The 15,465-nt window shown below is 51.8% G+C and overlaps 1 protein-coding gene across 3 annotated transcripts in view; it reads right to left on the bottom strand.

Moving 5' to 3' along the window:
- The window catches only part of vps8 (VPS8 subunit of CORVET complex), a 74,274-nt gene that overhangs the window by 46,507 nt on the left and 12,302 nt on the right, over positions 1-15,465 (bottom strand). For all 3 annotated transcript variants that reach the window (XR_013771508.1, XM_079249450.1, XM_079249451.1), the window contains exons 9-11: positions 2,980-3,026; positions 2,235-2,457; positions 1,994-2,083 (exon numbers count right to left, since the gene is read on the bottom strand). Coding sequence is in view for 2 of the 3 variants with exons in the window: in XM_079249450.1 (XP_079105576.1) it covers positions 1,994-2,083; positions 2,235-2,457; positions 2,980-3,026 (360 nt within the window). In the remaining variant the exon portion in view is untranslated. The remainder of the gene's footprint in view (positions 1-1,993; positions 2,084-2,234; positions 2,458-2,979; positions 3,027-15,465) is intronic.

Genomic DNA, 15,465 nt, shown 5'->3' with positions numbered 1-15,465 from the left:
TTAACTGTAAAAGCAGCATCACAGGGGGTTGAGAAGTGGGTATACAGTGGGGATCGAAAGTTTGGGCACCCCTGGTAAAAATTTGTTTAAATGTTTAAAAAAAAAAAAAAAGGAGCCAACAAAAGATGGAAAATCTCCAAAAGGCATCAAATCACAGATTAGACATTCTCCTAACATGTCAAAAAAGGTTTGATCTTATTTCCATCATTTAAACTTTCAAATAATAGAAAACAAAAAATGGTCCCTGTAAAAGTTTGGGCACCCTGCAGAGTTAGTACCTTGTACTCCCACATTTGGACAGCTGAGCACCTGACAGTGTCCTGGATTGTTTGCAAATTAGTGTCTGGAAAGACCAGGCGATGTCAATCTCAAAGGTTTTAAAGGCTCATCTGACCTTACCTCAACAATCGGCACCATGGGTTCCTCTAAGCAGCTGTCAAGAACACTGAAACAGAAAATAGTTGATGCTCACAAAGCAGAAGAAGGATGTAAGAAAATAGCAAAGTGTTTTCAGATGCTAATATCCTCTGCTCCGAATGTAATCAAGAAATGGCGGTCATTGGGAACAGTGGAAGTTAAAGCAAGATCTGGAAGACCAAGAAAAATATCAGACAGAACAGCTCGCAAGATTGTAAGAAAAGCAAGTCAAAACCCACGAGTGACTGCAGGATCCCTCCAGGAAGATCTGGCTGATACTGGAGTCATGGTGCACCATTCTACTATAAAGAGGTACTTGTACAAATATGGCCTTCATAGAAGAGTCATCGGAAGGAAACTTCTTTTACATCCTTACCACAAAAATCTGCATTTCAAGTTTGCAAAGGAACATATAGACAAGCCTGCTGCATTTTGGAAACAAGTTCTGTGGATTGATGAGGTTAAAATTTAACTTTTTGGCCGGAATGAGCACAGGTACGTTTGGAGATGAAAGGGCACATAATTTAATGAAAAGAACCTCTATCCAACTGTTAAGCATGGAGGTGGATCAATCATGCTTTGGGGTTGTATTGCAGCCAGTGGCACAGGAAACACGTCACGAGCAGAAGGGAAAATGGATTCAATGGGATTTGAGCAAATTTTGGATGCTAACCTAATGCCATCTGTGAAAAAGCTGCAGTTAAAGAGAGGATGGTTCTACAAATGGATAATGATCCTAAAAACACCTCAAAATCCAGGGTGGGTTACATCAAGAGGCATGAACTGAAGGTTTTGCCATGGCCTTCACAATCTCCTGACCTCAACATAATTGAAAGTCTATGGATAGACCTTAAAAGAGCAGCGCGTCACAGATGACCCAGAAATCTCAAAGATCTGGAAGACTTTTGCAAGGAAGAATGAGCAAAGATACCTCAAACAAGATTCGAAAGACTATTGGCTGGCAAAAAAAGCATTTACAAGCTGTCATAATTGCCAAAGGGGGGAGTACAAGGTACTAACTGCATGGTGCCCAAACTTTTGCAGAAGCCATTTTTGTGTTCTGTTATTTTGAAAGGTTAAATGATGACTTTTTTAACATGTTATACGAATGTTTATTCTGTAATTTGACACCTTTTGGATATTTTCTGACTTTTGTTAGCTTTTTTTTTTGCACAATAAAATTTTTACCAGGGGTGCCCAAACTTTCGATCCCCACTGTACCTGCGTAAACCCTGGACTCCACCGATGTGTGCAACCCCACTTCCAGTGAAGCTGGGAAATTATGTCAAATGTACATGAAAACAAGATGTAATAACTTGCAAGTCCTTTTAGTTTTTATTAAATAATTACAGTAAAAATACATGATATCTAACATTCAAACAGAAAAAAATATTTTTTTGGTTTTTGCTCATTTTCAGTCATTTTGAATTTGATGCCTGCAAGAGGTTCTAAAGGAGCTGGGACACGCACCATGTAGTTGGGACAGGACAGTCGACTAGTGAGTCACATTAACCTGATGCATTGACTTATTGCAGCGATAACATGACGATGCAACGACACGCAGTGCAGAGCTTACCTCCATTGGAGTGATGTAGTCATTCATACCACGGTTGAAGACGTAGATCATTGCATCATAGAGCTGGTTTTCCCAACACACCTGCACCACCTATACACAAACACACCAATGTATGTTACCATCATCCCACTGAAGTAAAGACAGGTGCGAAAATGAGAACTATCGGAGTTCAAAGTGAGAATTTATTACACAAACTGAGATTTCTGAAGGCTGAAGTGCTCTGAATTTAAGGTGAACACACCTGCTGTATGTCCAGGCTGGTAACATCTAGATAAACTATGCATCTTTCCAGGCTGCTCATCATTCCGTTGTCATGGTAATGGGCGAGGACGTCCCTCATAACAGGAGTGGGAAGGTTTCCTAGGCGGTTGGCAATAATATATGATTCTAGTGACTCCAGGAAGACCCCCTTAGCAACCATGTTCTCCTGCAGCCGAGTATACAGCTGGTTGAACAGCAGCTCACTGGAATACACACACACACACACACACATGCATAAAAGCTGTCCACATGTAAAAAGAGGAAACAAGCATCACAGCCAGATGGGAAGCAGCAAACAGGCTGGTAAAAAGGAAGCTGATTCATCTGGCATTCATTCGTTTTCCAAACAGCTCAGTCGGAGGAAGAGTGGCGGGAAGCTGGAGCCTATCCCAGCAGGCGTTGGGCGAGGGACGGGGGACACCCTGGACAGCTCACCGGTCCATCGCAGGGCCACACAGAGACAAATAACCATTCACACTAGTTCTTATGTTTGGTTCCCAGGTTTGGTTTTTGGGTCTAGTTCTGTGGTTCTTGCATCTGGTTACGATGTCTGGTTTATTAGTTCTCTGGTCTGGTTATTTTGTGGAGTTACTGCGTCTAGTTCTCCGGTCTGGTTCCTGCCTTTAGATCCTGTGTGTGGTCCCTGTGTCAGATTCTTGGGCCATAAAAGATGCAATTGATAGAAATAAATATGCATGTAATTAAACACACACAGATATACTCACGGCTTCTGTAGCAGCAGGCAGTAATCCACCAGAACTGGAACCACTTCCTGAGAAATGCAAATCAGATGTTAGTCAGCTGATTTGGACCGGCCTGTCTATCATCTGTAGGTCTAGTCTTACTTCTCTGGCAGTCAGTTGTGTGTAGCTACAAGGGTGTGACAGAACACACAGTTCTCTTACATTTTTTGTGCATATTAATTTTTTTTGTGCAAAATCTGACCAATGGCTGAGCTGATTTTTACAGTCAATCCTCATCAAACCATAATTCTCCTGAACGTACTGAAGACTTTAAAGACACACTGCAAAACTTTTCCTGTCAGCGCTCCCACCGTCGCCGAACCCACCGTCGCCAAACCCACCGTCGCCGAACCCACCGTCGCCAAACCCACCGTCGCCGAACCCACCGACGGCGAACCCACCGACGGCGAACCCACCGTCGCCAAACCCACCGACGGCGAACCCACCGTCGCCAAACCCACCGTCGCCGAACCCACCGTCGCCGAACTCACCGTCGCCAAACCCACCGTCGCCAAACCCACCGTCGCCGAACCCACCGTCGCCGAACCCACCGTCGCCAAACCCACCGTCGCCGAACCCACCGTCGCCGAACTCACCGTCGCCAAACCCACCGTCGCCAAACCCACCGTCGCCGAACCCACCGTCGCCGAACTCACCGTCGCCAAACCCACCGTCGCCAAACCCACCGTCGCCAAACCCACCGTCGCCGAACCCACCGTCGCCAAACCCACCGTCGCCAAACCCACCGACGGCGAACCCACCGTCGCCAAACCCACCGACGGCGAACCCACCGTCGCCAAACCCACCGTCGCCGAACCCACCGTCGCCGAACTCACCGTCGCCAAACCCACCGTCGCCAAACCCACCGTCGCCAAACCCACCGTCGCCAAACCCACCGTCGCCGAACCCACCGTCGCCGAACTCACCGTCGCCAAACCCACCGTCGCCAAACCCACCGTCGCCAAACCCACCGTCGCCAAACCCACCGTCGCCGAACCCACCGACGGCGAACCCACCGTCGCCAAACCCACCGTCGCCGAACCCACCGTCGCCAAACCCACCGTCGCCGAACCCACCGTCGCCAAACCCACCGTCGCCAAACCCACCGTCGCCGAACCCACCGTCGCCAAACCCACCGACGGCGAACCCACCGACGGCGAACCCACCGACGGCGAACCCACCGTCGCCAAACCCACCGACGGCGAACCCACCGTCGCCAAACCCACCGACGGCGAACCCACCGTCGCCAAACCCACCGTCGCCGAACTCACCGTCGCCAAACCCACCGTCGCCAAACCCACCGTCGCCGAACCCACCGACGGCGAACCCACCGACGGCGAACCCACCGTCGCCGAACCCACCGACGCCGAACCCACCGTCGCCGAACCCACCGACGGCGAACCCACCGTCGGCGAACCCACCGTCGCCGAACCCACCGTCGCCGAACCCACCGACGGCGAACCCACCGTCGCCGAACCCACCGACGGCGAACCCACCGTCGCCGAACCCACCGACGCCGAACCCACCGACGCCGAACCCACCGACGGCGAACCCACCGACGGCGAACCCACCGACGGCGAACCCACCGACGGCGAACCCACGTCCAGCCAGCAGAACCAACCATCTCATCACATCAGCCAGATCCACATCAGCCGGATCCACATCAGCCGGATCCTCCACATCACCCGGATCCTCCACATAACCCAGATCCACATCACCCGGATCCTCCACATAACCCAGATCCACATCACCCGGATCCTCCACATCACCCGGATCCTCCACATCACCCAGATCCACATCACCCGGATCCTCCACATCAGCCAGATCCACATCACCTGGATCCACATCACCCAGATCCACATCACCCAGATCCACATCACCCGGATCCTCCACATCAGCCAGATCCACATCACCCGGATCCACATCTCCCAGATCCACATCACCCGGATCCACATCACCCAGATCCTCCACATCAGCCAGATCCACATCACCCGGATCCACATCACCCGGATCCTCCACATCAGCCAGATCCACATCACCCGGATCCACATCTCCCAGATCCACATCACCCGGATCCTCCACATAACCCAGATCCACATCACCCGGATCCTCCACATAACCCAGATCCACATCACCCAGATCCACATCACCCGGATCCTCCACATCACCCAGATCCACATCACCCGGATCCACATCACCCGGATCCACATCACCCGGATCCACATCAGCCAGATCCTCCACATCAGCCAGATCCACATCACCCGGATCCACATCACCCGGATCCTCCACATCAGCCAGATCCACATCACCCGGATCCACATCACCCGGATCCACATCACCCGGATCCTCCACATCACCCGGATCCACATCACCCGGATCCACATCACCCGGATCCTCCACATAACCCAGATCCACATCACCCGGATCCTCCACATAACCCAGATCCACATCACCCAGATCCACATCACCCGGATCCTCCACATCACCCGGATCCACATCACCCGGATCCACATCACCCAGATCCTCCACATCAGCCAGATCCACATCACCCGGATCCACATCACCCGGATCCTCCACATAACCCAGATCCACATCACCCGGATCCTCCACATAACCCAGATCCACATCACCCGGATCCACATCACCCGGATCCACATCACCCAGATCCTCATCACCCAGATCCTCCACATCAGCCAGATCCACATCACCCGGATCCACATCACCCGGATCCTCCACATAACCCAGATCCACATCACCCAGATCCTCCACATAACCCAGATCCACATCACCCGGATCCACATCACCCGGATCCACATCACCCGGATCCACATCACCCGGATCCTCCACATAACCCAGATCCACATCACCCAGATCCACATCACCTGGATGCACATCACCCGGATCCTCCACATCACCCGGATCCTCCACATCACCCGGATCCACATCACCCAGATCCACATCACCAAGATCCACATCACCCGGATCCACATCACCCGGATCCCCATCACCCAGATCCACATCACCCGGATCCACATCACCCAGATCCTCCACATCACCCGGATCCACATCACCCAGATCCACATCACCCAGATCCACATCACCCAGATCCTCCACATCAGCCAGATCCACATCACCCAGATCCACATCACCCGGATCCACATCTCCCAGATCCACATCACCCGGATCCTCCACATCACCCGGCTCCTCCACATAACCCAGATCCACATCACCCAGATCCACATCACCCGGATCCTCCACATCACCCAGATCCACATCACCCGGATCCACATCACCCGGATCCACATCCCCCGGATCCTCCACATAACCCAGATCCACATCACCCGGATCCACATCACCCGGATCCACATCACCCAGATCCTCCACATCAGCCAGATCCACATCACCCGGATCCACATCACCCGGATCCTCCACATAACCCAGATCCACATCACCCGGATCCTCCACATAACCCAGATCCACATCACCCGGATCCTCCACATCACCCGGATCCACATCACCCGGATCCACATCACCCAGATCCTCCACATCAGCCAGATCCACATCAACCGGATCCACATCACCCGGATCCTCCACATAACCCAGATCCACATCACCCGGATCCTCCACATAACCCAGATCCACATCACCCGGATCCAGATCACCCGGATCCACATCACCCGGATCCTCATCACCCGGATCCTCCACATCAGCCAGATCCACATCACCCGGATCCACATCACCCGGATCCACATCACCCGGATCCTCCACATAACCCAGATCCACATCACCCAGATCCTCCACATAACCCAGATCCACATCACCCGGATCCACATCACCCAGATCCACATCACCCGGATCCACATCACCCGGATCCTCCACATAACCCAGATCCACATCACCCAGATCCACATCACCTGGATGCACATCACCCGGATCCTCCACATCACCCGGATCCACATCACCTGGATCCACATCACCCGGATCCTCCACATCACCCGGATCCACATCACCCAGATCCACATCACCAAGATCCACATCACCAAGATCCACATCACCCGGATCCACATCACCCGGATCCCCATCACCCAGATCCACATCACCCGGATCCACATCACCCAGATCCTCCACATCACCCGGATCCACATCACCCAGATCCACATCACCCAGATCCACATCACCCAGATCCACATCACCCAGATCCTCCACATCAGCCAGATCCACATCACCCGGATCCACATCTCCCAGATCCACATCACCCGGATCCTCCACATCACCCGGATCCTCCACATAACCCAGATCCACATCACCCAGATCCACATCACCCGGATCCTCCACATCACCCAGATCCACATCACCCGGATCCACATCACCCGGATCCACATCCCCCGGATCCTCCACATAACCCAGATCCACATCACCCGGATCCACATCACCCGGATCCTCATCACCCAGATCCTCCACATCAGCCAGATCCACATCACCCGGATCCACATCACCCGGATCCACATCACCCGGATCCTCCACATAACCCAGATCCACATCACCCGGATCCTCCACATAACCCAGATCCACATCACCCGGATCCACATCACCCGGATCCACATCACCCGGATCCTCCACATAACCCAGATCCACATCACCCGGATCCACATCACCCGGATCCTCCACATCACCCGGATCCTCCACATCACCCGGATCCACATCACCCGGATCCACATCACCCGGATCCTCCACATAACCCAGATCCACATCACCCAGATCCACATCACCCGGATCCACATCACCCGGATCCTCCACATCACCCAGATCCACATCACCCGGATCCACATCACCCAGATCCTCCACATCACCCGGATCCACATCACCCAGATCCACATCACCCGGATCCACATCACCCAGATCCTCCACATCAGCCAGATCCACATCACCCGGATCCACATCACCCGGATCCACATCACCCGGATCCACATCACCCAGATCCTCCACATCAGCCAGATCCACATCACCCGGATCCAAATCACCCGGATCCACATCACCCAGATCCACATCACCCGGATCCACATCACCCAGATCCTCCACATCACCCAGATCCACATCACCCGGATCCACATCACCCGGATCCACATCACCCAGATCCTCCACATCACCCGGATCCTCCACATCACCCAGATCCACATCACCCGGATCCTCCACATCAGCCAGATCCACATCACCCGGATCCTCCACATCACCCGGATCCACATCACCCAGATCCACATCACCCGGATCCACATCACCCGGATCCACATCCCCCGGATCCTCCACATAACCCAGATCCACATCACCCGGATCCTCCACATCACCCAGATCCACATCACCCGGATCCACATCACCCGGATCCTCCACATCACCCAGATCCACATCACCCGGATCCTCCACATCACCCAGATCCACATCACCCAGATCCTCCACATCACCCAGATCCACATCACCCGGATCCTCCACATCACCCAGATCCACATCACCCGGATCCTCCACATCACCCAGATCCACATCACCCGGATCCACATCACCCAGATCCTCCACATCACCCAGATCCTCCACATCACCAAGATCCACATCACCCGGATCCACATCACCCGGATCCTCCACATCACCCAGATCCACATCACCCGGATCCTCCACATCACCCAGATCCACATGACCCAGATCCACATCACCCAGATCCACATCACCCGGATGCACATCACCCGGATCCTCCACATCACCCGGATCCACATCACCCGGATCCTCCACATAACCCAGATCCACATCACCCGGATCCACATCACCCGGATCCTCCACATCACCCGGATCCACATCACCCGGATCCACATCACCCAGATCCACATCACCCGGATCCACATCACCCGGATCCCCATCACCCGGATCCACATCACCCGGATCCACATCACCCGGATCCACATCACCCAGATCCTCCACATCACCCGGATCCACATCACCCAGATCCACATCACTCGGATCCACATCACCCGGATCCACATCACCCAGATCCTCCACATCACCCAGATCCTCCACATCAGCCAGATCCACATCACCCGGATCCACATCCCCCGGATCCTCCACATCACTCGGATCCACATCACCCGGATCCACATCACCCAGATCCACATCACCCAGATCCTCCACATCAGCCAGATCCACATCACCCGGATCCACATCACCCGGATCCACATCACCCAGATCCTCCACATCAGCCAGATCCACATCACCCGGATCCAAATCACCCGGATCCACATCACCCAGATCCACATCACCCGGATCCACATCACCCAGATCCTCCACATCACCCAGATCCACATCACCCGGATCCACATCACCCAGATCCTCCACATCACCCGGATCCTCCACATCACCCAGATCCACATCACCCGGATCCTCCACATCACCCAGATCCACATCACCCGGATCCTCCACATCACCCAGATCCACATCACCCGGATCCTCCACATCACCCAGATCCACATCACCCGGATCCACATCACCCAGATCCTCCACATCACCCGGATCCTCCACATCACCCAGATCCACATCACCCGGATCCTCCACATCACCCAGATCCACATCACCCGGATCCTCCACATCACCCAGATCCACATCACCCGGATCCTCCACATCACCCAGATCCACATCACCCGGATCCACATCACCCAGATCCTCCACATCACCCAGATCCTCCACATCACCCAGATCCACATCACCCGGATCCACATCACCCGGATCCTCCACATCACCCGGATCCACATCACCCGGATCCTCCACATCACCCGGATCCACATCACCCGGATCCTCCACATCACCCAGATCCACATCACCCGGATCCTCCACATCACCCAGATCCACATCACCCGGATCCACATCACCCGGATCTCTTCACAAACAGATAGGAACCAAAACCCTTTTCCTGAATGGTAGCCCTGTTCATTCATCTGTGGTTACGGAGCCTCTGGACCTCCCGGACATCTCCCTCCACATTCCTCCAATAAACTATTTCTAACTGTCCGTGATTTGCTGGTGGTGCATGTGGGTCCAACGCCGGGACATCCTCTAGTGTACGGAGGATGTCTCCAAACACTGCATGACAGGAAAGTTTTTACAAACTGTGTCATTGTACGCGACAGCAAAACAGTGATGATCCCACCCTGAAGATTTCCTTCTGGAACCCAGAGCCAGCCATTTTCACAGCGAGCCACAAGTCCCAGTGGGAGGACTGGGGGAGTGCAGTGGACCCTGAGCTTGTAAAAGATCCATCATTCTACAGTCCCACAGTGTCCCCAGCTTCGTCTGTCGTCAGCTTATCCAGTCTGTTGTCAGGTTAACGAGTCTGTCGTCAGGTTATCGAGTCTGTCGTCAGCTTATCGAGTCTGTCGTCAGCTTATCGAGTCTGTCGTCAGGTTATCGAGTCTGTTGTCAGGTTAACGAGTCTGTCGTCAGGTTATCCAGTCTGTTGTCAGGTTAACGAGTCTGTCGTCAGCTTATCGAGTCTGTCCTCAGCTTATCGAGTCTGTCCTCAGCTTATCGAGTCTGTTGTCAGGTTAACGAGTCTGTCGTCAGCTTATCCAGTCTGTTGTCAGGTTATCGAGTCTGTCGTCAGCTTATCGAGTCTGTCGTCAGCTTATCGAGTCTGTCGTCAGCTTAACGAGTCTGTTGTCAGGTTATCCAGTCTGTCGTCAGGTTAACGAGTCTGTCGTCAGGTTATCGAGTCTGTCCTCAGCTTATCGAGTCTGTCGTCAGCTTATCGAGTCTGTCGTCAGCTTATCGAGTCTGTTGTCAGGTTATCGAGTCTGTTGTCAGGTTAACGAGTCTGTTGTCAGCTTATCCAGTCTGTTGTCAGGTTAACGAGTCTGTCGTCAGGTTATCGAGTCTGTCGTCAGCTTATCGAGTCTGTCGTCAGCTTATCGAGTCTGTCGTCAGGTTAACGAGTCTGTCGTCAGGTTAACGAGTCTGTCGTCAGGTTATCGAGTCTGTCGTCAGCTTATCGGGTCTGTTGTCAGCTTATCGAGTCTGTCGTCAGGTTATCGAGTCTGTTGTCAGCTTATCGAGTCTGTCGTCAGCTTATCGAGTCTGTTGTCAGGTTAACGAGTCTGTCGTCAGCTTATCGAGTCTGTTGTCAGGTTAACGAGTCTGTCGTCAGGTTATCCAGTCTGTTGTCAGGTTAACGAGTCTGTCAGCTTATCCAGTCTGTTGTCAGGTTAACGAGTCTGTCGTCAGCTTATCGAGTCTGTTGTCAGGTTAACGAGTCTGTCGTCAGCTTATCCAGTCTGTTGTCAGGTTAACGAGTCTGTCGTCAGCTTATCCAGTCTGTTGTCAGGTTAACGAGTCTGTTGTCAGCTTATCGAGTCTGTCGTCAGCTTATCGAGTCTGTCCTCAGCTTATCGAGTCTGTCAGGTTATCGAGTCTGTCGTCAGGTTATCGAGTCTGTCGTCAGGTTATCGAGTCTGTCGTCAGCTTATCGAGTCTGTCGTCAGGTTATCGAGTCTGTCGTCAGGTTAATGAGTCTGTCGTCAGCTTATCCAGTCTGTTGTCAGGTTAACGAGTCTGTCGTCAGCTTATCGAGTCTGTTGTCAGGTTAACGAGTCTGTCGTCAGCTTATCCAGTCTGTTGTCAGGTTAACGAGTCTGTCGTCAGCTTATCGAGTCTGTTGTCAGGTTAACGAGTCTGTCGTCAGCTTATCCAGTCTGTTGTCAGGTTAACGAGTCTGTTGTCAGGTTAACGAGTCTGTTGTCAGCTTATCCAGTCTGTTGTCAGGTTAACGAGTCTGTCGTCAGCTTATCGGGTCTGTTGTCAGCTTATCGAGTCTGTCGTCAGGTTATCGAGTCTGTTGTCAGGTTATCCAGTCTGTCGTCAGGTTAACGAGTCTGTCGTCAGGTTATCGAGTCTGTCGTCAGCTTATCGAGTCTGTTGTCAGCTTATCGAGTCTGTCGTCAGGTTATCGAGTCTGTCGTCAGCTTATCGAGTCTGTTGTCAGGTTATCCAGTCTGTTGTCAGGTTAACGAGTCTGTCGTCAGCTTATCGAGTCTGTTGTCAGGTTAACGAGTCTGTCGTCAGCTTATCCAGTCTGTTGTCAGGTTAACGAGTCTGTTGTCAGCTTATCCAGTCTGTTGTCAGGTTAACGAGTCTGTCGTCAGCTTATCGAGTCTGTCGTCAGCTTATCGAGTCTGTCCTCAGCTTATCGAGTCTGTCCTCAGCTTATCGAGTCTGTCGTCAGGTTATCGAGTCTGTCGTCAGCTTATCGAGTCTGTCGTCAGCTTATCGAGTCTGTCGTCAGGTTATCGAGTCTGTTGTCAGGTTAATGAGTCTGTCGTCAGCTTATCCAGTCTGTTGTCAGGTTAACGAGTCTGTCGTCAGCTTATCGAGTCTGTTGTCAGGTTAACGAGTCTGTCGTCAGCTTATCCAGTCTGTTGTCAGGTTAACGAGTCTGTCATCAGCTTATCCAGTCTGTTGTCAGGTTAACGAGTCTGTCGTCAGCTCATCGAGTCTGTCGTCAGGTTAACGAGTCTGTCGTCAGCTTATCCAGTCTGTTGTCAGGTTAACGAGTCTGTCGTCAGCTTATCGAGTCTGTTGTCAGGTTAACGAGTCTGTCGTCATCTTATCGAGTCTGTTGTCAGGTTAACGAGTCTGTCGTCAGGTTATCGAGTCTGTCGCCAGCTTATCCAGTCTGTCGCCAGCTTACGAGTCTGTCGTCAGGTTATCGAGTCTGTCGTCAGGTTAACGAGTCTGTCGTCAGGTTAACAAGTCTGTCGTCAGGTTATCGAGTCTGTCGTCAGGTTAACGAGTCTGTCGTCAGCTTATCGAGTCTGTTGTCAGGTTATCGAGTCTGTCCTCAGCTTATCGAGTCTGTCGTCAGGTTAACGAGTCTGTCCTCAGCTTATCGAGTCTGTCCTCAGCTTATCGAGTCTGTCGTCAGGTTATCGAGTCTGTCCTCAGCTTATCGAGTCTGTCCTCAGCTTATCGAGTCTGTCGTCAGGTTATCGAGTCTGTCCTCAGGTTATCGAGTCTGTCGTCAGGTTATCGAGTCTGTCCTCAGCTTATCGAGTCTGTCGTCAGCTTATCGAGTCTGTCCTCAGTTTATCGAGTCTGTCCTCAGCTTATCGAGTCTGTCCTCAGCTTAACGAGTCTGTTGTCAGGTTATCCAGTCTGTCGTCAGGTTAACGAGTCTGTCGTCAGGTTATCGAGTCTGTCGTCAGGTTATCGAGTCTGTCCTCAGCTTATCGAGTCTGTCCTCAGCTTATCGAGTCTGTCGTCAGCTTATCGAGTCTGTTGTCAGGTTATCGAGTCTGTTGTCAGGTTAACGAGTCTGTTGTCAGCTTATCCAGTCTGTTGTCAGGTTAACGAGTCTGTCGTCAGGTTATCGAGTCTGTCGTCAGCTTATCGAGTCTGTCGTCAGGTTAACGAGTCTGTCGTCAGGTTAACGAGTCTGTTGTCAGGTTAACGAGTCTGTCGTCAGCTTATCCAGTCTGTTGTCAGGTTAACGAGTCTGTCGTCAGCTTATCGAGTCTGTTGTCAGGTTAACGAGTCTGTCGTCAGCTTATCCAGTCTGTTGTCAGGTTAACGAGTCTGTTGTCAGGTTAACGAGTCTGTTGTCAGGTTAACGAGTCTGTTGTCAGCTTATCCAGTCTGTTGTCAGGTTAACGAGTCTGTCGTCAGCTTATCGGGTCTGTTGTCAGCTTATCGAGTCTGTCGTCAGGTTATCGAGTCTGTTGTCAGGTTATCCAGTCTGTCGTCAGGTTAACGAGTCTGTCGTCAGGTTATCGAGTCTGTCGTCAGCTTATCGAGTCTGTTGTCAGCTTATCCAGTCTGTCGTCAGGTTATCGAGTCTGTCGTCAGCTTATCGAGTCTGTTGTCAGGTTATCCAGTCTGTTGTCAGGTTAACGAGTCTGTCGTCAGCTTATCGAGTCTGTTGTCAGGTTAACGAGTCTGTCGTCAGCTTATCCAGTCTGTTGTCAGGTTAACGAGTCTGTTGTCAGCTTATCCAGTCTGTTGTCAGGTTAACGAGTCTGTCGTCAGCTTATCGAGTCTGTCGTCAGCTTATCGAGTCTGTCCTCAGCTTATCGAGTCTGTCCTCAGCTTATCGAGTCTGTCGTCAGCTTATCGAGTCTGTCGTCAGGTTATCGAGTCTGTCGTCAGGTTATCGAGTCTGTTGTCAGGTTAATGAGTCTGTCGTCAGCTTATCCAGTCTGTTGTCAGGTTAACGAGTCTGTCGTCAGCTTATCGAGTCTGTTGTCAGGTTAACGAGTCTGTCGTCAGCTTATCCAGTCTGTTGTCAGGTTAACGAGTCTGTCGTCAGCTTATCGAGTCTGTTGTCAGGTTAACGAGTCTGTCGTCAGCTTATCCAGTCTGTTGTCAGGTTAACGAGTCTGTTGTCAGCTTATCCAGTCTGTTGTCAGGTTAACGAGTCTGTCGTCAGCTTATCGAGTCTGTTGTCAGGTTAACGAGTCTGTCGTCAGCTTATCGAGTCTGTCGTCAGCTTATCGAGTCTGTCGTCAGGTTAACGAGTCTGTCGTCAGCTTATCCAGTCTGTTGTCAGGTTAACGAGTCTGTTGTCAGGTTAACGAGTCTGTCGTCAGGTTATCGAGTCTGTCGCCAGCTTATCCAGTCTGTCGCCAGCTTACGAGTCTGTCGTCAGGTTATCGAGTCTGTCGTCAGGTTAACGAGTCTGTCGTCAGGTTAACGAGTCTGTCGTCAGGTTATCGAGTCTGTCGTCAGGTTATCGAGTCTGTCCTCAGCTTATCGAGTCTGTCGTCAGCTTATCGAGTCTGTCGTCAGCTTATCGAGTCTGTTGTCAGGTTATCGAGTCTGTTGTCAGGTTAACGAGTCTGTTGTCAGCTTATCCAGTCTGTTGTCAGGTTAACGAGTCTGTCGTCAGGTTATCGAGTCTGTCGTCAGCTTATCGAGTCTGTCGTCAGCTTATCGAGTCTGTCGTCAGGTTAACGCGTCTGTCATCAGGTTAACGAGTCTGTTGTCAGGTTAACGAGTCTGTCGTCATCTTATCGAGTCTGTTGTCAGGTTAACGAGTCTGTCGTCAGGTTATCGAGTCTGTCGCCAGCTTATCCAGTCTGTCGCCAGCTTACGAGTCTGTCGTCAGGTTATCGAGTCTGTCGTCAGGTTAACGAGTCTGTCGTCAGGTTAACAAGTCTGTCGTCAGGTTATCGAGTCTGTCGTCAGGTTAACGAGTCTGTCGTCAGCTTATCGAGTCTGTCCTCAGCTTATCGAGTCTGTTGTCAGGTTATCGAGTCTGTCCTCAGCTTATCGAGTCTGTCGTCAGGTTAACGAGTCTGTCCTCAGCTTATCGAGTCTGTCCTCAGCTTATCGAGTCTGTCCTCAGCTTATCGAGTCTGTCGTCAGGTTATCGAGTCTGTCCTCAGCTTATCGAGTCTGTCCTCAGCTTATCGAGTCTGTCGTCAGGTTATCGAGTCTGTCCTCAGCTTA

This window comes from Telmatherina bonti (assembly GCF_933228915.1).
Source record: "Telmatherina bonti genome assembly, chromosome: 11".
Classification (NCBI taxonomy): domain Eukaryota; kingdom Metazoa; phylum Chordata; class Actinopteri; order Atheriniformes; family Telmatherinidae; genus Telmatherina; species Telmatherina bonti.
This window is presented reverse-complemented; position numbering and strand designations above follow the sequence as displayed.